Consider the following 23,570-nt stretch of genomic DNA (forward strand, 5'->3'; position numbering starts at 1 on the left):
GCCGAACGGCCTGTCAGGGCACAGAGGAGATGCCCGGGATAGTGTGGGCACAGCCGGGTGTGCTGAGACACCGGGAGCTGGCAGCAGCAAGTCTCAGGACAGGAGCTGGCCATGTGTGAAGCAGGCTGTAAGTCGGATTCAGGCATATTCTTCATGGCCCTCCTCCTTCTGAATGAGATTCCGTCGAGCCCGTAGGGCCCCTCTCCCTAAATCAAAGCAAAACATGATGTTTGCGTGTGTTGCATCTTGCTTTAACCCGAAAGCACTGTAAGGGGGTTTTATTATAGACATAAAGGTCATAAAATACGGAATTACTGCTTACATAGGTGCTGTGTGGAAGTAATACACTTGGGGCTATGCCATTTAGTGCCCTGCTTGCAGATAGAGGGAACTGACTGTCAAAGCCACACCGTTCTTTCTCTTGAAAGTTGTGGGGTTTTTTCATTATAAATGAGGAAAGTTTTAACCTGGGGAGTAAGCTGAGTAGAAACCTAAAAATCAGGAGTGGGGTGGTTTTCAAGCCTCTGTGGTCTTTCCTGACCCCCATTCAGTGCTTTTCCAACGGTTGCTGTCAGTGCACATGGCTTACCCTCATGGGACAGCAAGGAAATGCCTCAGAAACCAGCATCTGCTAAAAAGAGCTGGTCTGTTGCTCTTTAAGTGGGGAAGTATTTATCCTTACTGTAGCTGCTCAGTGCATTTATAGTGAGGGTGCAGGGGATGCAGCTTTTGGAAGCATCACATCCCCAGATGAACATTTTCAGAGTTAACAGCCTGGACAGCTTTGGGGGTATGTGAGAGCTTTCCTGACACCCCTGCCTAGGGCATTGCAGCCACACAAAGCCGAGGTTTGGGATCCTGGTGCAGCAGCTGTGCTGGACAGTGTGGCTGAAGGGACCTTGGCCCAGGAGTCAACCTGACTCTGGTGGGAACTTGACACACTCCAGGGCAGAATCTGATCCTCCACCAACATGGCCCAGTTGACCAGTTTGTGGGCTAGATCTAAGTTTAGGAACCACCTCTATCTCAGCTTCCTGCAGCAACCCACAGCTTCTCCTGCTTGTGTGGGTGAAAGCTGCCAAATTCAGCCTCTTACATGTGCCCAGATGTTGCTGTGTTGAGGTGCCAGGGCCAGACCTGAGACATGAGCTACTGCTACAGTCTGTCATGGGGAGGGAGGGATGGATGCTCAGGCACCTGCATCCATCTGGAGACATAGCCATCCCGCTGCAGAGGAGCCGTTTAGCTGTGGTGTAAGTCCTTGTATGTAACCTGGCCCAGGCCTCAGTCCATGTCATTGTTTGCCATGTGGCACTCAGATAATTTTTCCCACCACTGAAGAACCAAACCACAGTCTGTGGCAGCACCCAACACGCAGAGTGCAGGGCTCAGGGGTGTGCACAGCACTTGGGTGTGGGTTTTGGTTCCTGCTGCAAGGCACCACAAACCAGGGGTCATCAGAAGCTGTAAATGCACCTAAAACTCAAATATTTGCCTAGAAACAACTGATGCAATATACAGTGATTTGTAGCATCGGCTGATGGTTAAAACCCTATGTAATGAGAGGAGCAGAAAGCTAACTGGAGGGTGCTGATGAATCAGCATATTTTTATACTCTCCTTGGTCTTTGATCCCAACTGAGGAGGCTCAGGGAGAGTTAGGGATGTTCCTGGGGCTTGCTGGCTGAAGTGGGAGGTGGGTTGCATGCTTTGCTGTATTAGAGCCTTCAATCAGAAGTTCAATATCCTGCACAGACATGAGAAAAACTACTAAGAGTCAAAGGTGAGGGCCATCATATTACATCTGAGAGGCATTTACTGACTGAAACTGAAAGCAGAAAATGAAGGAGCTCTGGTGCTGGTTGGGCACACAGTGCAAAATCACTTGTTGTTTTAACCTCTGTGGAAGATTCATTAAATAAGTGAAAATTACAGGTGTGCAGCTTTGAAGAGGTAAGGAGTTAGAAAGTCCCTGGGAAACAGCTGTGCAGTCTTCTGCTGGCTGTTACGCAAGACAGCTCAGTAGAAGCCAACCTTTAAGAGCTCCTAAAGGCCTGATTTGCCTTCCTTAACATGTTTGGAGAAGCCTGATGCTTCTAGGGTGGTAGAGTTCTCTAAAAGGCAAAGGGAGAAGGAGCTGGTGCATTTCTCTTAGCCCTCTGTTGTTTTCTGTAGAGGATTATCTCAGTGACTACTGGTGTTTTTCAGTTTCTCACAGTGGAGTCTTACAAGGGCCACAGTCTTCTTTGTGGATGGGAAAGGTTTTGAGGTTGCATTTTGGGTTTTTCCAAATGCACTGCATGGTTTCAGTGCTCTGCCTTTACACTAGCTTGTGGAGGATCTGGAAATGCAGCTGTGACCCCTGCCCACCCTCTGCCCAAAGTCTGAGCAGCTTTGGCAGGGAAAAACTTGGAACATTATCTTTCTATAGAGGAGACATTGTTAGTCTGTTTTGTTAATTTACATTATGCTCATAACAAAGCTATTAGGAAAATAATTGTATTTGTAGGATGATAACTGCATTTCTGTAAAGTACTATTTGGACAACTGTGTTAGAGTGCAAAGCAATAAGCATCTTGCCATTTCTATACTAAAATTATTAATTTCTTCTGCTGTTTATTTTTAAACAGGGCAAATAAGTGAAGTTTCTTCGGGATGGTGCTTACTAGCAGTTGCTCTGCTCCTGCATCTACTTGACGGAGCTCGTTCAGCTTTGACAACACTATTTAAGTACTGCAGAAAGTTTGTCTGTTGGATCTTCACAACTGTGACCCAGAATGTACTGGTGTGTGGGAACTGAGGAATCCACTGTTTGCAGAGAGAGCAACATGGATCTACAAAATGGTAAATAGGACAGTTTATTTTCTTTCCTGTTCAGATGGGGAGTGAAAGGTTTTAAGAGAACTCAGTAGCCAGCTGCCACTGAGTTTGGATATTTAAATATATGAAAGATCTTTCAGTGATTTGAGCCCTAGTCACTGAAAATCTACAGTATAGAGCGACATGTTTTACTTCCAATGAGTATAATCTTGAACTACTCAGGTAATAAGAATAGCATTCCTCTGAAGACTGGTTTTCTCCAAAGGCCTACAGAATTAGTCAATATATGGATCATGTCTCGCCAGTTCCTAAATATGTTTTACAAGATCTGTGCTTTTTCAGTGTGTGAATGCAAATATGTTCCCAGGCACTGATGCAGTGTGTATTTGAGGTATGAAAGCTGCTAAAATCAGATCATGGTTTCTCAGGCTGAACAGATAACTTGCTCCAGTTTTACTGTCAGCTTTGATTCGGGGGCTTGCAGTGGTTTATTGTGGGGCTGGATTAAAAGGTCTGAGTTTATATAATGTCATAAATCCATAGATGAACATTTCCCTTTCAGAAGGGACACATGCTTCAAGTTGCTTCCTGTTCATTTTTTTCCTCAACAGGCAAATTATTTTAGGATTATTTTTATCACCGAAACCCTCAGCCCCTAGGCACTGCTGAATTTATCTGAGTCAACCCCCAGTTATGTTTCTGCATCAAGAAATGGCTCTCTGGTTATTGTATAACGGTGTTCCCCCTTGCAACAAGCAGTTCATTAGGAGGCAGCATCTGCGTTTCAAGTGTGGGATGAAGGTGTGTTTGACGCTTTGTAGTGAGTAAGCAGGCTTCAGTAGAAGCTAATGTTTTGGCAGCCTTATTTTGGGTTTTGTCAGCAACTATGAAGCAGAACCTGATACTTTATTCAGAGGCTGCCTTATCTCGTTTGAAGACGTTCCTCACCAGCGTCACAGGGAGCTCTGGGAACTCTGTATGTATTCTGCTTATTCTGTGATACTGGTTTTCTGTTTCCTTTTGCTTTTGTTAATTAGCATTGTGTCTTCCTATAATAATCAGGAGCATTTGGGTATTGAATGTTCTTAAAATTCTTAGAGACTGTCTTCTGTGTTTCTCTCTGAAAGAAATTATCTTCACTTGGATTCTAAGCTATAAACCACGAGAAGAATGTTAATCTGCACTAATGATTTTCAAGTGTTAAGAATTGCTAAATTTTTGTTCTGCAATAGTGATTTTACAAGTTTTTCTTACTGTTCAAAGATATAGTAAATAAACAAATTAGTTTATGAGTGAATAATACAGTGAAAAGTGAAAAAGGTATATTTTCTACATTGTGAGTTCAGTTTTTCTTCTGATAACTTTATTGCATGCTTCTCTTACGTAATTATAGTCGGTTCAACTAGTTAACTGGATGCATACAAATCTCACTGGTATAACTCTTCTATACTTGTAGGGCTAGGGTATTTTATTTGATTAGCAGTTTTGGAAGAGTGGCAATAGCGTCCTAGGAAAGCTTAAGGTCCAGAACTGCCCTGGTGGATTTGCCCCTTTGAAGACTACTCCATGTATTTAAGCTAATTTTTATTTTGGGATTCTTTGAGTTCTGCCAAGAATAATTGTCATTAGCTAGCGGGTTCATTCCCTAAGTTAGCTGGTCCTTGTTCTGCATTTGGCTGCTGTTACACAGCCTGAAGGCAGGAACACGGTGACTCATTCAGCCTCCACATTTGAACCTATTGTTTACCCGCCTTTATTAACAATCGAGATGCAGCCTCCTGTTTCCTTCCAGTGGGAACCACTGGGAAGTGGAGTGAGATCACAGATAGTAACTTTAATGCTGATGATCTCATTAGTTCTTGCAAAGCTGGGAGTCTTTTTTATTTTTGGTGGGGGGCAGGAAGGACAGGGGTTTAACGAACAGCACAGTGGTGCTGTGGCTCTGTGACAGGTCAGTTCCATCAGCATGGCGTTGTGCACCTGATGCCTTGATCATTTGAAAGCCTTAAAGTCTTCTTTTTTTTTCCCTGACAGCTCTACATTTGGCTAGGTCTCCATGTGGAGAATAGGTTCACAGCATCATTGACTCTAGTTAGCAAATGTAACATATGATGCAAGGTCTTACCTTACTGCTCATGTCTCCTTGGCTATTCTCTTGGCTGCAGCAGTGATCTTACCTGTATCCCAGCAGGATGCCCACTTACCCTGAGAGCAGGTGAGCTGTGTTTCAGAACTGGACCCTGTCTGCCCTCCAGGGATGGTGCTGGGCTGCACTCGACAATGCCATCCGAGTGCTTGCTGATCCACAGAGAGGATTTGTCCCTGGAGTCCAGAGTAACACTCCTTTTCAGGTGCCGTCAGCATCTCCCTTGCCTCCTCAAACACTGCTTCTCCTCTCCTAGGTTTGTTCATCTTGTTCTAATTAAAAGAAAGAAAGCGAGCAGAGATACGGGGGCGGCTGCAGTTTCTTATGAAGCACGGGGCTTGGGGTTTTTTTTAAACCCAAGAGCATAACATAATGGAAGTGACAAATATGAATCTTATAGAAGATAGAATAGAAGCCCAAGGATACCACTGTATGACTGCCTAGAACAGATTACAGATTAATTTCCTTTCTACAGGCTGTTTGGCTTTTTTCAGTCTTAAGGAATTTTACAGCTACGAGTTAATTCTTGTATAAGTTTCTAGGAGGCAGTTCAGCAAAGACATAGAAAGCAATAATTGTCTCCTGAAATGTAAGGGTACTTTTGTTGAAGAGCTTATCACTCTGTTATTGAGAATTTTATTTGAATTTGCAGGGCGTTCACATGCCACTTGTGTGTGTCTTGGAGGTGAAAGTGGATTATCCTTCAAACATGCCAGAGGGTGTCTCTTCTCTCCTGCTAAATCTAGAAATGAGTGTTGAAAAGAGGCTTTATGTTGGCATGTATATAGTATTGCATAATTAGGGACAACAGTGCCAGTGATGGTTGTTTGATATTTTGTAGTTGCTTGACAGATACTAACTATGTTAATTTTCACAACTTCTTTTGAGGCAAATCTGTTGTAAGGTGGTGACTTTGAGCTGTCCAGGGAAGCTCAGGTAGACACGTGCAGTATGTGTGGAAAAGACCTTAGTATTAAAATGAAGGAGCAAAGAAATAACCAGAATACAATTAACTGAATTGGTATTTAGAGTGGACCAGAACTTAAAGCTGTGCTCAAGAAGTGCCATGGTGACCCTGCAACTCAGAGGGCTTTGTGTTTTACCAGAAAGAAGCTACCCACAGTGGTAGTGACCTCTGCAACCCCATCTGGCTCAGCTCAGTACTGACTAAGAGGGAAAGCTGCTGCCTGCACTGTTGCTTCCTGAATCATAGGAAAGTCTCCAGTGCAACTAAGAGCAGCTGAACTGAAGAGTTAAAGAGTCATTTTAACAAGAGGGACTGCTCAGAAGATGGTGCAGTTTTATATGGAAAGTTTCACAACAGATTGAATGGTGACAACTTGAGGTTAGCTAATAGCAAATGGAACAGCTTATTCTCCTGGGACATGACTTGGTGCATCCAGCATCACTTCCCGGTTTGCATGAGGGCAGGACAATGGCATATGTGGCCGAGGCCTTTGTCATAGGAAGATAGCTTGAGAAGGTGATGGGACTGAAAGTGAAGGGATGGAAACTTTCATAGACTCTGCCCTTGCTCTCTGTTTTATACTTACTGCATAATCTGAGCCTCCCAGGCTGTCAATCTGGCAGTGTGAAATCCACAAAAAAACCCAAAGTCTACAGGAAGAACCTGACTTCTTTATGACAAAAAAAGCAGGCAGAACTCACCCTGTGCTGGGTGTGCACACATCTGGCCTCCAGATGAGATCTCTGCTGTTGTTTCCTCATAGTTCTGATTTTGTTACCTTAAATGTGAAAGACAGGAATTTGCGTTTGGTAGAAGAAATATCTTTGCTTAAAAATCTTTCCTGCTGAATAGAGGAGGGAAGCAAAATTGTGTTTGCAGCACCACTGATAACACTTAGTTCCTCTTGAAATCCTCATGTAAGCCTTAAAATCTTTATATCAGCTGTGTGCACGGGGCTAGGGCCAGCAGCTAGGTCTTGGGGCATGTTGACTTAGCCCCGTTGGTGGCATATGGTGCTGTATAATAGGGAAAAACTACTCATACCCTCTGTCCTGCTTTTTCCATCCACGCACTGGACATAGCAATGTTACCCTGAGTCTGCTGAGACAGTGTGCTAAGGACAAGAAGAGCATCGGAGAAGTTATCTGAGTGCAAAGAGTATAATCAGAGTAAATGAGCCTTGAAGGTTTTCTGGTTTTCTTCCTTCTTGTTATGCTGTGAGTTAATTTAAGTCCAAACAGCAAATTGAAAGCATCTTATGTGAGTTAGTCTTACTGCATAATGCCCTGCAGAAGGAGAAGTAGGAAATGGTAGGCAGGAGTAGGAAGTACACTAGTGAAGCAGTAATAGGCTTGTATTTTTAAACATATTTAAATACACACTTCATACAGAAGTGGTGCAATCTCACATTGGGCCAGAAGCTAAGGCGGAAGGCTGGTCTGCAACAGAAAATGCATGTGGTTTAACCTGCTCTCCTGGGCAGCTGCAGCAACACCTCATGTTGCACCTCTCACTGAGCTGAGCCTGGATTTCCAAAAAGGACAATGAATGCTGGGGCATGTGCAATTAAGGGTCTAATTTAAGAAGCTTTTAACTGACTCTCAGAGTCTGGATACTAAGCACTGGTCTTCAGACATACCCTTAAAAGATGTCCCTTGTATTTTCAGAGGTATCCAAAGAAACCGTTTGTCTTTGAAAAGATGTTCTTGTGCATGTGGAAAGTGGTAGTTTGGCTTGTGGATGCTGTGGCCCTTAGGAGTTAAGGAAATACAAAGGAGCACTTAAGTGTTAGTTGTGGCAGGACCAGCTTTTCCCCTCTAAATAGAGCCAGCCTGCTCTTGAGTTTGAGGTCTGTAACAAGGCGGGCAGAGCTGCGGAGAGTGCCAGCAGTGTGGTGTGGACTTTGGGAAGCTGACTGGCCAGAGAATCCAACCTGAAAGCTCTTTATCTGAGCTGTAGCTGGTGTTATCTGCTGCTCTACAGCTTTGTTTTTCCACCTTCCAGTTAAAATGTAATGGTGGTGTATTACATTAAAATGTAACTTGTGACAGCTCTATCAAGAAGCCTGCAAAAAAACAAAGATAAGGTGATAAGGTAGTAAAGAAAATCCTTTGCCCTTGGAACCTCTACACAGAGACTCCTTAACTGTTATTAATGTGTGATTATAAGGTAGCTCTTAGGTGAGGGTTGACACTGTGGTCATAGAACTGTTGTCCTGCATTTCAGTGGGAATAACAACTGGTAACTTTCACACTGAGTCCTGTCTTTACCAGGCCTGTAATTGATTTACTGTTTTGTCAGTTATGTTGCAGGCAATTTTATGCTTGCATTAAAGAAAGTGCTATGAATTTATTTATTTATTATCTTCTCCAAAGCCTATGGGGGCCTTATCTAATATCCATTAAAGTCTTTGCAGTGACATAATAAGCTTGGGATCAGATCTTTAGGGATCCTTACAGCATTAAGTCTGTGGTTAGTTTGTTTTTCATTTCTCTGATCGATGAAGAGGCTGCCAGGGCTCTGCTTGGCAGAAGGCAGCTAACTGGGAGGAAATGTTTGCCTTCTTTCTGGGGAAATGGATTTTACACAAGTCTGCTGTATAGGTGAAGTCTGTCCCTTAACAGGTTCTATTTCAGATTTTACATCAAGATAGGCTCAGTCAAGCAGTCAGGGGGGCTCTTGGGGTTGGCAGTTTCTGGTTTAAAATCAACAACAACAAGAAAGTGTGCAAACTGCCATTAAAACATGTACAGCTACATGCAGGCAAACTCTGAGTTGGATCATGAGTCTGAAACGGAGTCAGCAAAGCTGTATTGAGACCATGTTACAATACGATGGTTGAAAAAGATTCCCATTGAACAATAGCAAAGTTGCAGTAAAATCCAGGGGGTTCTACTGCAGTTTTTTGCAAGTACTCAGTCCCTCCCAGTACTATAATTAGCCACCCTGTGCATGTTGGAAGAGTGTGAAACAGTGATGTCTTTGTAGATTACCTAATTTTTGCAGGGACACATGTACCTGCCAGTGAAGGTGGCTAGACAGCCTTCCCTAGCTTGAGCTCTCCTGGCACAGGTATTTGTGGGGGTGGGATGTGTTGTTCCAGACAGTCTGGCAGGACTTGGGGTCTGCTATGAAGCTGCACAGAGCAGTGGGAAGTCTGGTGCAGGTCCTCTCTTTTTTGGCTCTCCCTCTCTGGCTGGGAAGGGCAGCAGATCTGTCGTGAGCTTTGGGAACTTCTTGGCCGCAAAGACGAGCCCCATGTTGTGTCACCCGAGGGTGAGGGAAGGGGTCAGTCTGTACAGGAAGGGCAGGAGGAAGTAAAAGGGTGAAAGGAGCATGGACCTGGGGTTGGGAGTTGGAAGAGCAGCTTAATTTTATTTCTAATAGTCCATACATGGCCCCTGAGTGTAAAATCTGGCATTTTGGATACTGCTGGGAAAAGCTCAGTCCCAGGCCGTCCACAATGTCTTTTCTGTGCATAGTTGAAAATCATGGAAAAATAACGAACTAAAGCAGTGATTCAAACAAGAAGTCTGGATAAATTTAGCTCAAATATTCTTGGTATGTTTGTGGTCGCTGTGGAAATGACATCACTACTTGTTTTAATGATCAGAATACTGCTTGGAAAACTGGCATGGCTACCCCAGAAGAGCTCAAAATGAAATCTTTTAAAAGCATGTATGTCTTTGGAACTGCTTCACCTGCAGTTAGTTGGTTATGGGGCTATTTGTTGTATTTCCGTCTTGGTTAAGGAGTATTTTGACTCGAGGTTATTGCTGCTTAATTGAAAAGCCACAAGGTTTAGAGCTTGTATGCTCTGCAATGTGATTATCTACTTCACATTAAAATTCTGTCTGGGGAGTTAGATTCAAAAAGTGTGCTGGTAATTGCTGAAGAGAAGACCTCCTCCAGAATCTGCCTGCATGTCTTTCTGTCTTACACATCAAAGGGCCTTTGAAAATGCTTTTATTTTTGCATCAAACAGAAACTTTTTTTTTTTGTAACACTAATGGACAGGTTGCCTTTTCATATCTCAAATATAGCTTGAAAAACAAAAAAAGTCCAAGTCCTTAAGTGGGCTTGTAATCATGGCCACACTTCTCCTGTGTTTTAGCCCTTGGACCTTTTGCAGAGTGGCAGGGTGGGAATAAAAGCTAAAATTAAAGTAATTTTCATGGATTGGACCAGGTTCTCAGATGCAGTGGATCATAGTTCATCATAGGTTGGTGGGAAGGGGATGAAATGTGCCTGGCCTAATTTTGCTGTCTCTGCCTTGGAGCAGCCATCTAAAAATGCTGTTGGCTGCAGAAGGTTCAGTGCATGGACCTTCATTTGAACACAACTGGGCAGAGTCCTTGTCCTCCCTCCACTGAAATTATATTCCCAGACATCAGGAAGTCTAAAGGGAAATAACTCCCCATTCCCCTCTCTGCAAATGCAGGTACTTGTAGGCCTTGTCACAAGTGAGGGAAGCTTTTATTTTTTTGGTAGCTCCCTAGAAAAGCTTTAGCAGCAGATCACTACACAGTCTGATTCAGGACCAGAATTGTCTTGGCCAACAGCAGAGGTCTTTTCATCAGGCTTTTTCTTCTGCTGCAGCCACAGCTGTTCAAGTAATCTTCCCTCTGCATTATTCTGTCCCAGATACAGGCATCGAGGAGCATCTGCTCCTACTTTTTCATTAGAAGGATGTTGAGCAAATTATTTCTTTGAAAGAGAGAAAACATAGAGTTATGGATTTTTTTTTCCTTCTGAGGAAGGCTTGAACAGTAGAGAAAAAAAAAAGTCCCAAAAGAAACCAAAGGTAGCCCTGAAATTTTATTTTATGAAGTTTCAAATTAAATCCAGTCTTGGTTTGGTTTCATGGCTATAATATTTGATTCAGTTGGACAGGAATGGTCTCACTGGAGACACCTTTCATCGTTTAATAATCCTCCCTTTCCAGCCATGTGTGGAAATGAACATAAGGAACTCCAAAAGCATAGTCATACTTCTGCATGCTTAATGTATATCTTCCAATTTAAAATTTGGAAAGCAAGAGTGGCATAGCTGGCCTTGCATGCAAAAACATATTTCTGAATGATTCAAGCTGTAGGATTGGAACCAAATCACTGAGGCCAAAAGACAAAAATAGAAACTTTTACTTAGAGCTGAGTCATTTGTATTTTCAATACAGCAATTGGCTCTCTGGTCATTTGGAGCTCTCTTGGTTTACTCAGTGTCTTTCCCTTGGGAGTGGAAATTAACACCATCAGTGTTCTCAGTGGTCTTTGCTGATCCTTTGCACCCCAAAGAGGGCATTATGGGAGGGCTGAGGGGCATCGCCGTTCTTTGCCCTGTGCTTGCCAGAGGTTGTCCCCATCCCATTCCTTCCCTGCCCAGAGGTTAGTCATGTGTCTCCCAAGGATGATGGTGCCTCCACGAGATAATCTGACCACTGAGAAACTTGTGGCCACTCGTTCTCTGAGTGCTCCTTCAGATTGAAAAGGATGAACCGTGTCCATGTGAAGCTGCTGTACTTGGAGGAGAGGGCAAAGCCATCACTGTCACTGGAAGTGGTCCAGCTCGTGCTGTAAGCTGGGGGTGGGAGGGTTAGCCAAGAGCTGCCTGCTTGTTTTGGGTACCCAGCCACTTGGTGGAAAGTCAAAAGAGAGGGGAGAAGGAAGAGGCAACAGCCCTGTGTTTGCTGTTGGCTGCTGCCATTCTTTTGGGATATGGAGGTTGTCTTGGTGATACCTGTTACAGCTAAGGAAGCTTTATAAACAGAGAGGGTGAAACTAAAGGTGGGGTGTGGATCCCTGGGGTGCAGGTATCACTAGTGACCCCAAAGCTACTTTGCAGTTTCCAGTGTGATTTGCTGGCTGCCATGATGGGTTTGCTCTGACAATCGTGTTCCAAGCTGTATTTCTCTGTTCTCTCTATGCTCATTGCCTGGTAATGGCTTTGTGTAGCCTCTTTTGTACTTCAGCAAATCACCAGTAACCAGCTTGCTTTCATTTGAACTTCTTGGACAAATAATTTCCACAGTCCCAGGGATCTGGGAGGCACACACAGAGAAATGCAGGAGGCTGCTCAGATCTAGTAGAGCTTTTTAGCCCCAGTTTAGTGCTGGCTGTGACAGACAGGCAGCTTCACACAGTCCTTCAGGCATCTGTGATACTGCCCACTAAAGCCTGCTGAGCCTCAATATTAATAGTATTTGAGGCTTTTCTTTTCCCTCTTCCCCCGTTATCCTGGATGATGGAGAAACGATTGCGTAAGTGTAGAACTAAAGCCTTTGGAGGCGTCTGGTTTTTGTAATTCAGTTCTGGAGCCCCTTAAAAAGGCAGGAGTCCAGAGCATTTTTCCGTCCAGGCCTTAATATTTTCCTTTCAGGTTTGCATTAGCAACATTTATTTATTTTTTCCTGGTAGGTTAGGAGTCTTTCTCAGTAGAAAATTTCCAACGGTTCTGGTGATAATTGGTCACTTTGCATTGCTGTACCTAAAACTGTTGGTGTGCCCTTTACAAGATCCTGTACTCCTGCTGGAAAATGTTGAATGCGGATCAGCACCTTGTGTGTGTGGTACTGGCATGTAAACAATTTAAAAATAATTTCAGATTATGCACTGATAAAGAAAAAGATCCCTTCGGTTCTGGATTTTTGTTTTTTGAAGCATTCTTCTGTGCTTCAGATCTGGTCTTTTCTAGGTTTCTAAGTTTCCTTTTGGGGCAGTGAACATTGATTGTAAGCTATGCTGTAGATGTGGGTTTCTTTTGTAGTCAATACATCATGTTTTCCACTGCCTCAGCAGGCAGATCTTGGTGTACAGCCACTCCTCTAATTAGCTGAAATAATGGATGTTTGGGTAAAATGGAACCACAAAAAATAGGCAGAAATATTTTGTGGAGAGTTCCCTCTGTCTTGAGAAGCTGGCATGTCTCATTCATTTTGAAGAGATAGTAATCAGGGTCAGAGGTACATGACCCAATTCTGGTGTGGTCTCTCCATGGGGATGCTGAATTTCCCAGATAAACCATCCCATTACCTCTCAGTTGGATTTACCATAACTTTCTCACCTTGTCTTCTCACATGGAGGTTTATAAGCGGTTCTGATCATTTTTGAATCCTGCTGGGGATGTTTTATAGCAGAACTGGTTGAGCCATATGCATTTTGCCTAAATCTGAGAACAAGGTGAAGAAGATCACAGGGTTTCTGCTCAGGACTCTCCTGTCATGGTTCTGAGCCAGGTCCTGGCCATGGGGCCAATTGGACTGACTTTAGATGGGGGTAGCAACTTCCCTCCTGGGAACAGACCTTGGTCCTTGACTGTATTTTTTAATAAGTTAATTAATAAAATGAATGAACAAAACCTTTTAACTTCTTTCAGCAAAAAGTGAAAGCCATTTTGAAGTGTTAGCTAATTAGACAAGGAACACAATGTTTGGGTGGATTTTTTTGTTTTGGTTTGGTTTTGTTTGTTTGTTGGGTTTTTTTGGGTTTTTTGTTTGTTGTTGTTTTTTTTTTTAATAAATAACCCAAGGTTTTGGCTTTTCTTCCTGGTTTAGCATGGGAATTATTTTTCAGTATCTTGGAGATTTCCAGAGGACTGAAAACATTTTCTTACCCATCTAAGTGGACAGCACAATGTAGGATAGATCGACCATCCTGTGAAATCACTGGAGGCTTCCTGTTGACTGTTGTTCAGTTTATTAGTCCGATGTTTTTCAAAGCAACAGCAGATACATGAGTCTGTTACACAGGCTCAGAAATAACATGGCCAGCCTGCCCCAAACTTAACTAGGGTAGTATTAGAAATGTTCGGCAGTGCTTGTGCGTTTCTAAGTGTTGGGGAGGGTTTTCTTTAAATATTCAGCACATCTTAAACCTCTTCTCTGTTGCATTTTTATTTACTCTGTGGCAGCACTCAAAAGTCAAAATGGCAGAAGGTGAAGCTGGTGCAGGTTAGCTGTAGCCATCTGGTGCTGTTGAGGAATTAATATCTGAGCTCAGCCCGGAGAGGCAGCCTCCCTGCCCACCCCCACCCCAGATCGTCTCTGTACCAGAGGCTTGGATTTCGCTGTAATGGGACATGGAGATGAAAATAGCTGTTAGGGCTCAAGTGTGGTAGTTAATTCAGACAAAGGAGCAGCCAGCAAGCCAAAAGACACTCCAGCCAGTGGCCGCTGGAAGAGCTGCTTGTGCTGAAGCTGAGGTGGGTGGCTAAACAGCCCAGGGAATTAATAGCTTAATTGAGCATCGTGGATGGGATGCTGTGTTAAAGTCATTATCTTGATTTGCTCCCGTCTCTGGAGATACCTGCACACATTATGACAAGGTCAGTAGCAGTTTTAAAGTTTTATTATTATTGTAATTCTGTTTTGGAGGAAGTTAGCTTCCTGCTCTATTTCATCCTGTGAGAAGCATCTCATTTATGTATTTCTCTGCCAAATAAAAATAGCCCAGTTAGTTGCTAGATAACTCCTACCTTATCAAAGGGGCTGATGTAGTGATGTGTCAGAGACAGGAATGCAGTGATTTGGGATATAAAAATAATATCTGTATGGTGTGCTGGTTTGTTTTGCTGATTCACAGCATTGACCTGCAAACCCTCACCTGTTTGCTGATCATTTAATAGTGTCAGCATATAAATTTTAGGATTTTTTGGTTGGTTGGTTGATTTTCAGCTGCTGGGGTGAAACCTCACAAACAAGGCCTGAGACAGGGTGTAACTAGATAGTTCTCTGAAATTGTCATTGTACCCTTTATTATAAATAAGATTTATTTTCGGTCTGTTTCTGTGAAGGACTACAGCAGTGTGTTGCACTTTAAAAGTGATATTCTTGTAACCTTTGCATGGCAATAAAATAACACTGCCTTTTTTGTGGATAACTGGTATTTACATTGGAATATTTTAAAAAATAACATTAGTCTTGCCCTTAGGTTTTGTAAAAGGCTGTTACTGCAAAGCCAAGCTTAAAGGCTGCTTCCAAAGTATAAAACATTGCAATTGAGAGTGAGAAATATTTTCACAGTTAGTTGCTTTGATACAAGCTGTTAAGTTTGTGAGCAGTGGATGCATTTTTAATGTCAGCAAATGCCTCCCGTTTTCCCCTTACACACAGTGCTTGGTTTGCTCACAGTCATTAAAAAGCAAGCAAAGAAAAAGAGCCACAAGTCTATGGAGAAGTTAAATAAAGAGGATGCAGAGATGATCTGAACAACAGGGAGTAAACCCCATGACCTTATTTTCACTGGCATTCAGACATGTTAGAGAAATGAACTCACACCAGTTCAGATAGGCTTCACTGATCTGCTTTCCTGCTGGAAGCTCAGATTTGGGGTAGTGGTTTCAGAGGAGCCTGTGTCAACACAGGAGCTCTGTCCTGTGTGCAGTAATGTAAAAACTAAAAGAAATCAAAACGGGTCTGTAAGAGCTTCTGGAGTTTCTAGAAGCTTTTTATTACAGGAATATCCAAGAAGTTCTGATAGAACACCATACCTTGCTCTTCTTGCACAGAGAAGCATGCCTTGGCAAACAGCAACGTGGACCTTATTGTGCAAAGGGCAGAAGCCCCTTCCTAAAGCCGTGCAATCTAAGAATTAAAAGCACTTTGTTACATCTGAGTTTAGTTGCTCAGCATATTGCATAATCAAGTAAAAAAAGAGAGGTTCGATATTATTCAACCTCGATATTGCTCTTGTATCTTGTTGTTCAAGGCTATATGTACGTGAGGTTGACCCTACTAAGAAAGCCATGAAGAGCTCAGGTAAAGAGCATGAGATTTGTAGGGTTAAAATCGTAGGCAGAATTTGTTTGGATTTTGGCTCAGATTTTTGCTAAAAATGGCTGATGCATGTATTGGCAAAACTTTATTCCCAGCCTACAGGAATGCCAGTACTGATGATAGTTCAGTCATACATCTTCCAGAAATAAAACAGCCTTTAGTCAGTAAAATATAATTTTCCTCCTTTTTTTTTTTCCTACCGGTGAGTATAAATTAAGCTTATAAAACATGCTGCTTCTTATTTTCCATTCATATTTCATAAGTCAATATATAATTTACTAAGTCACCAGGAAGTCTTCTGTGAATTGGGTAATTTGTTTGGTGAGATCCTTAGCTTTGCCATGGATGGCTTCTGTGTGTTTTGGGAACTTAGGAGTGGATGGGCAGTTTCAGTTAGACCAGTAAGAACTCCTTATTTGCTTAAGACAAAACTAAAATTGAATTTAGTGACTAAAATTAATATCCCAAAGACTCTGATTAAGCTGCCAGCTAACTCTGGGAGCATGGAAACTCCACAAAGAGAGCCTTTTGTGACCTTCCCATTCCTGGAGTGCCCAGAAGTCTACACCTAATGTACACAAGCAGATTGTGGTGCTTGATGGCCAGCCCAAGTTCTCCAAACAGCTGTGATGGTGGCAGTGGTTGTAACTAAGCCATTGCACTGCAAAGGACTGAAGGAGTTTTGAGGGGGCCAAAAACATAGGAGAAAGTATGATACATTAGCCAACTGGTTTTTTTTTGGAGTAGTCATTCGGTAAAACACAGAAGTGGTTTTGGGATTAGGGTCTAGCTTGTGGAGTTGTTCCTTCCCATGGTTAAAACATTGTGGTTCTTCTTGTGCTCCTTGGCCAACTGATTTGGTAGTCCTCCCTGCACAGCAGGCCAGTTCCAGTAGGAGAGATGGAAATTTCTCCTGTAGGAGAGCCCGGTGTGCAAAATGCATGAGAAGTTGACTGGAGAACTCTCTAATAGTAGAGGTAGTGACACTGGGATCTCCTAGATTCCAAATTAATCTCTGACCATGAAATACTTGTACCTCCACCTTGCGTGGCTGTGATTTAAAAAGACACAAAGATGGCCCTGCTCAATCCTTTGACAGAAAGTGTGTGCCTTAACTTGTGCATTGGCTGTAGATGCCAATGCACATCTAGATATGGGTCTTGAGTGATAGTCCCCAAAATCAGGATTGAGGCTGGAAGGAAGTAAAATTTGGTCCCTCCTGCTAGCATTTTTTTAGCAACCACATCAAAGTTGCTGTGCTCTATCTTGCAGGGCTTCCTGCTCAGCTTTCCAGCTGTTTTGTGTCTCCCATGTGAGGCATTTTTAGCTCCAAGGGGAATTCCAGTGCTTCTCTCTAGGTTCAGGATTTCATCACAGGATGCCGAGTGCAGGGCGGCTGCATGTTCCAGTAACTGCTTGGCTCTGGTCTTCTTGATTTTACTTAGCCCAGCTCTGAGTTGTTTAGAATGGAGAACTATTTTGCTTTAAAGTTCTCTCTTCTATCACCCCGTAAACAGCTACTTGCCTAATTAGAATAATTAGCATTTCTTACCTTTAGTGTCTACTAAATAGAAAATTAAATCATACGCAATATTCATGAAGATCTCTTACAGGAGGGGAGTCTGCTCTGAAAGACTGTAACAAACACTGGATTGATTTCTTTTCCCATGTACCCCTGAAAACTACAGAATCATGAAGGCACTGCTTCTATTACCATGAGCTCTGAGATGCGGTTTATTGTGCTGTCATTTAGCACCACATTCATCTGCCCTGATTTCTGCTGCTTGTCCTTCATGCGTTCTGCATCATCTGAGAAAGGTTATTGATGTGGGCACATTTTGAATGGCTCGAATCTCTGGAGGCGTCTCCAATGTCTGAGTGATTTGGGCTTGGTTTAAATAATTGATGAGAAGTGTTAGTCAGAACCTATTGGTGATTCAGACTGCATTATTCAAAGATATTTACTGACAGTTATAGATTGGTCTAAATTTACTTATTTTTCTGAGTTGCATTAAACTAGGCCCTGCATGACACATGAGTCTATTTAAAAAAAAAAAAAAATGGAACATCTTTGTTAACAAATGTGAAAATCTGTGGGCTCAAGGGCTTTATTTAACCAGTTGCAAAGAAGCAATAATAAGTAATAATGGTTTTAGCAGGAAAAAAATGAGTATGAAATGGTCTCTTTTCAAGGGAAGAGTGCTTTTCTCTGTCTTGCATGTCATTCAGGAGTGGACCTGAACATCCTACTAATAATTCAGTGACTTTCCTGCAGCTTTCCCAGTTCTGGTAGTTGTGGGGGTGGATGGGTGTGAGACTTGATGGCTGCCTCTTTATTAGCCACCCACCACAAGCATCTTCTCTAATAGTTTGCAGCTTTTAATCTTTGACATGTAAAAACTCTTCTGGCTCCTAATGACATTAAAAAAAAAAAAAAAAAGTCTAGCCTAGGAGACTCTCCAGGATTGATCAGGGTGACACTGGGCATCTTGCATAATCTCCTTTTACTCTTTTTTCCCAGAGTAAAAATATTCCCAATTTCATTTATTTCATGTTTGTTCAGGTGTATAAAGCTCTGGTTGAAAGTGCTGGAGAAACACAGTGAGGTTTTATTGTCTGGAGGTGAAGTGTGACTGAAGCAAGGCTAATAGTGCAAGGATTGCTTTGCAGGTCCTGCAGGCACCTTGCTGCTTCAGAAGTACCACAGGTGCTGATCTCCTACGAGTCCTCCTCTTCCCTGATTCCTGCAGCTGGGGGTGGCATGTAGCACACTGCTGCAAAGCAGATGTGGCTGTGTGTGTCTGAGCTTTCACACTCTCCTTTGGAAACCACCTCAGGGATCAGTTGGGGAACTCACTGTCCGTTTTAGTTTCCTGTCCCTGTTGAAAAGTACTTTAATATATTAGCACTTTCTTTTATCAGGCAACTGAGTATTTAGGGGGTTTTCCTATTTTTTAAATTGTGTTCAGTAAATATTCCAATGAAAACAGTTCACCCCCTTTTTTTTGTTGCCAGAATGCATTGATGTTGCAGCTGTGCATGAGTAATGAACTTCGTTAGAGCTACGAGGATGATTAAGAGACTGGAACATCTGTCATACAAGGAAAGGCTGAGAGAACTGGGGCTGTTTAGTCTTGAGAAAAGAAGACTGAAAGGGGATCTTATTAATGTCTATAAGTATCTGAAGGGTGGATATCAAGAATGGGCCAGTGTCTTTTCAGTGGTGTCCTGTGATAGGACAAGGGGAAACAGCACCAAATTACAACACAGAAAGTTCTACTTCAACATGAGGAAAAACTTCTTTACTGTGAGGGTGATGGAGCACTGGAACAGGCTGCCCAGAGACGTTGTGGAGTCTCCTTCTCTGGAGGCTTTCAAGACCCATCTGGATCTGTTCCTGTGTGATGTGCCTTTAGGTGTTCCTGCTGCAGCAGAGGGGTTGGACTTCATGATCTTCAGAGGTTCCTTTCAACCCCTATGATTCTATGATTCTTCCTGACCCTTCTTTTCTCTCTTTACTTCAGGAACTGTGGACATGGGTGGCAAACAGTCCACAGTTGGTGAAGTCTCTGTAATTCAGACACCTGTTACAGAAAGCATTCAGGATGCTTACAAAGCTGGAGACACCAATAAGGCCCAAGAGTTAATTAAGTTGTCATGTGAAGAGACTGCACTGCAAGTGGAAAAGGTAGGGTTAGGTTACCACTCTTTTTCACATTTTATTGGGAAAGAAAGCTAAATGCCAAGTTTCTGTCTTCCATCATTTCTCATGTAGAAAATCCAGTCAGTTATATATACTGTGCTGGTGCTGCAGGGTCCCAGACATTGCTGGTTGTGTGGGGTACTTCAGGAACAGATACTCAGGGACAGTATTTGCCCTTAAAATTACAGATGAGAAAGGCAGGCGACAGGAACAGCATGTGTAGGAATGGGAGGCTGTGTGAGGAGGGGTCCTGTTGCCATGGTCACTAAAAGAGGGAAATGGCATTTTCCTCATAAAAAGAAAGCAGTTTATAGACTTAGCAAAAAAATTTATTCCCCCCTCAATACAAAGATGGTCAGTGGTCCCCTGGGAAGGTTTTGCTGCTTGTGTTTGGAACTAAATCCTCTGCATGAGCTTCTGCACTGCTCTGCCTTCAGAGCTCTCCTTTTGAGCCTGCTCTTTACACAGAGCTTATCTAACATTTTGGGAGAGCACCTGTGTGCCAGTCCAGGCATACTGGCCATCTCCAAACCTGGAAATACTACACCCTGTAGCAGAGCCATGCAAATACTTTTACTAGGTCCATGAAAAATGGTTTTACGTTCACCAGTCAGTGCCTTGGGCACTTTTTCAGTAAAGTCATAAAAAAACCTATAAAGCAAACCCCAACAAATTAATAATACAATTATTATATCAACAGCAATTAATATAATGGCTACTAATGCTTATGACATTCTCAGTTAACCACTGTGGCAGTGGGTATATGTTTGCGTGGGCACAAATGAATACCTGGCTCTAGAAATGCTCTCTTTCTCTGCCCACTCCCTTCAGAGAGTTTGTTTTGCTGTGTTTTCTTTACCAGTGCCAGCTTTTAGGTATTGCAGCAGCATATGGAGATCTTCAGGCTGTGAGATATTTACTGAAGGAGGCATTAGTGGTGTTACCAACAGAACCTAATGATGACAATGCAGCTGTGGTGGCTGCATATTTTGGACATAAGGATGTTGTGAAGGAGCTGCTGGATTCCTTGCATGGTAAGTCTGTTGTGTTCTCTGCCTTTCCTCAAGCTTTGGGTAGCTCTGTGCTATAGCTTCAAGCAGGCATTTATTAATTTTTTTCACATCCCTCGAAATGGGAGGGACTTAGTCATGGGAAAGTGCGTGGAGGGATCTAATCTCTGCTGTGTTTGAAGAAAACTTCCCCCATGGGGGGAAAAACACATGCATAAAAATATTCCATGTTTGCAAATTGGAAGTAGAGGAAGATGCCGTTTAGACAATTCATTCCCATCAGCCCTCACAGCTGGGTACTGTCCCAGACCCCACAGAGAAATGAAGAGATTTTCAGGAAACAGCATCATCCCACTCTGCTGATCCAGCAGACACAGTGGTGCTGGGAGGGAGAGTGCGGCATGACTGTCTGGCGAGTAATAGTTTGGGTGCACAGCTGGCAGCATGCTCTGTGCTCTCTGGCCAGTGTTTTGTTTTGACTTTCAGGGGAATTCCTTCTTTAGAATCAACATTACACTTTAGTTACATTTTATTTTAAAAATTATTTCATAGCAGAACGGAGACATTTTTAGACCCAGGCACAATTTTAAAGGCAGCTGTGGGAGGGGGGAAAGAGCATTATTCTGAGTCAGGACCAGGAACTTGTGTTTGGGTCCCCTGTTCCTCTCTTTGTGTGCTGCAGGTGTGACAGCTGCTTCTCACTCTGGATTCCTGGTCCAGTGATCATGTACAACAGGGTGAATTGCTGTCTTCACCTCAGACACTGCAGTAACACAACAGCTAAGCTAGGTCTCTGCAATATTTGACCTGAACATAGCTCTAGCTTCTCACTGGAGCTATAGACTTGCCAGTGTACTTGATGAGAACAGGAATAACCTGTTGGGAAACCTGCTTATTTGGTGTTCTTAAACTGTTAGAGCACTAATAAGCAAAAGAAAGGTTCCAGTTTGGGGAATGCAATTAAATGTAGTATTTCCTTTAGCCAGAAAGGAGGCTGACAGCACTGGTTTTGTAACCTCCTAGCAATAATTAAATTATATTAATATAATACTCTTAGTAATGAAAAGTGACTTAAGTAGTTTCTGGAAACTTAGTTCAGTTTAGAATTGACTCAATTCCCTTAAACCCTTGCTTCAGGGCACCGGGGAGGTGCTCTATACAAACAGCAGCTTTCAGAAGTTTTTTTCATTCCATTTATTTCCCTGAGAAGTTACATAGAAACCAGTCACAGGGCTTAGGAATAAATTACGTGAATTTGCAGCTTGGCAAATGCACTGCAGTGATTCTCTCTGGCCCAGAGTGAACTTCTTGTGGCTTACAGCTGAAGTGGAGCCCTTTTTTTGCAGCGTGAGGGTGAGTGATTAAGTCAAGTTGTTAAGAATGCAAAGAACTATGTAATTTCCATGTGGAGAAACTGCAAAAAAACAGTTGATGTGTAAACTTGGGCTTGTGGACCTTTCTGCAAATGTTTCCAAGGGGATGTGAATTTGTGAAGTAAATGGAAGTGATACTGTGAATCTGGGAAGATTGGAGGTCTACTTACTGTTAGCAGAAATAATCCTGTCATGGGCATTTAGTTACATGCTCAGAATGATGCACACCTAGAGGAAGACAGTGTTCTACAGTCAAAACATTCAGTTGTCAAAAAAATAGCAGCAGTTTGAAGATGACTGAAACATTAGGAAATTCATGCAAAAATCAGAACATGGTATTCTAGTTTTTAGCCCTAAATGACATTTGTCTGATTTTACTATGAATTGATAGTAAGGTATTCACTCAAAATGAAATATTTCAAGGGGAAATGAAATTTTTTGGGGAGACTTTAGGTTGTAATGAAAACAAACTGCAACAATTATTTTGTGTTTTCTGAAGCATTCAATTTTTTTTAAATTCATTTGGTAGCATGAGAAGTCAGCTGTGTTTCCTCCTTTGTATCCCCTCCAAGTAACTTGGAAGAAGTGGGCTTGGATATTTGGATCTAAGGTCTGTTGAATGAGATGGAAAGACAGTCCTGGTCATCCTTTGCCACCTCTGCTTGGGATTAGATGTTTGAATTTTCTGCTGTCAGTCTAGCAGGCATCCTCGAAACCTTCCACTGTCAGCAGGTTATGCATGATTAGCTCAGGCAGTCAAAAAAGTTTGCCCATTAACTGGGTAGGAAATGAAAAGCAGTAAAGCAAAGCTGAAAAGTTTATGCCTGGCCAGCTTAGGGCTCGTCTATAACAAACTCCTACAGTGCAGTCTGCTCCTGTGTCCTTGGAGGCTTCAGCCTGAGCCTTTTGCAGAGCCATTATTTGTGGAGGACCATTGCACATCACAGCCTGGTGACATCAACTCAATCAAATGCTGCATCTTTTCTGTAGGTCCTAATACTTGCCAACAACTCCTGAACTGGATGCTGGCCATAGCCTGCCAGCAGGGACATTTGGACATAGTTAAACTCCTAATTCGTGCATACAGTGCTGACCCAGAGAGCTGTGCAGTCAGGAAGAATGAATTTCCAGTTCTTATACGGTTGCCCCTGTACGCTGCTATAAAGGCAGGTATGTATTTGCATGCTTCAAAACTTTGCCCCTTTCTGCAATGATTTTTAAAGAATGGGCTGAGTTGTTCACATCTAGGATAGTATCAGCGTGGACTGGCTTGTCTGGAATTGTCCTGGATTTCTAGTGGGATAAATGAAAGTAAATTTGGCTCTGAACCTTTTGATTTAGCCAAATTTAAGTCAGAGCCTTCTTCTGTTAGATTACTGTAAATAATGAGAGGCTGAACCTTCCTCTTTAAACTCCTAGGGAAAAGACCCTTCAAAAGTAGAAACCTTCTAAGTAAAGCATTATTGTTATGGACACTCTGGCACACATGCCTGATTTAGGCCGAATAATTTACACTTCAAAGCACAGCTGTGTGTATAGTTTAATAAGATGGGACAAATAAGAGAAAAAAGGAGCCTGGGCCAGTGCTTTTGCATAGTGTCTTTGCTGTTTCAGTCTGACCAAACTAAATCCTGTCACTGGAGGAAACAGTCTCTATACAGTTCAGTTCCCTTTTCACACACCCTCATGTTTTTTTTCAGAAGTGGTTATTTCCTAGGATTTCTGTTCAGCTCATTATTGGTTCATTGACATGAGGAGAAGAGAACACATAATGTCTTTTCTC

The 23,570-nt window shown here is 42.6% G+C and overlaps 1 protein-coding gene across 1 annotated transcript in view; it reads left to right on the top strand.

The window, feature by feature from the left end:
• Positions 1–23,570, top strand: part of LRRK1 (leucine rich repeat kinase 1) — a 78,685-nt gene that overhangs the window by 810 nt on the left and 54,305 nt on the right. Inside the window, exons 2-5 of the mRNA XM_051628611.1 lie at positions 2,630–2,843; positions 19,226–19,389; positions 20,267–20,438; positions 22,778–22,957. Of these exons, the coding sequence (XP_051484571.1) occupies positions 2,777–2,843; positions 19,226–19,389; positions 20,267–20,438; positions 22,778–22,957 (583 nt within the window). The 5' untranslated portion in view covers positions 2,630–2,776. The remainder of the gene's footprint in view (positions 1–2,629; positions 2,844–19,225; positions 19,390–20,266; positions 20,439–22,777; positions 22,958–23,570) is intronic.

This window comes from Apus apus, chromosome 10 (genome assembly GCF_020740795.1).
Source record: "Apus apus isolate bApuApu2 chromosome 10, bApuApu2.pri.cur, whole genome shotgun sequence".
NCBI classification, from domain to species: Eukaryota; Metazoa; Chordata; class Aves; order Apodiformes; family Apodidae; genus Apus; species Apus apus.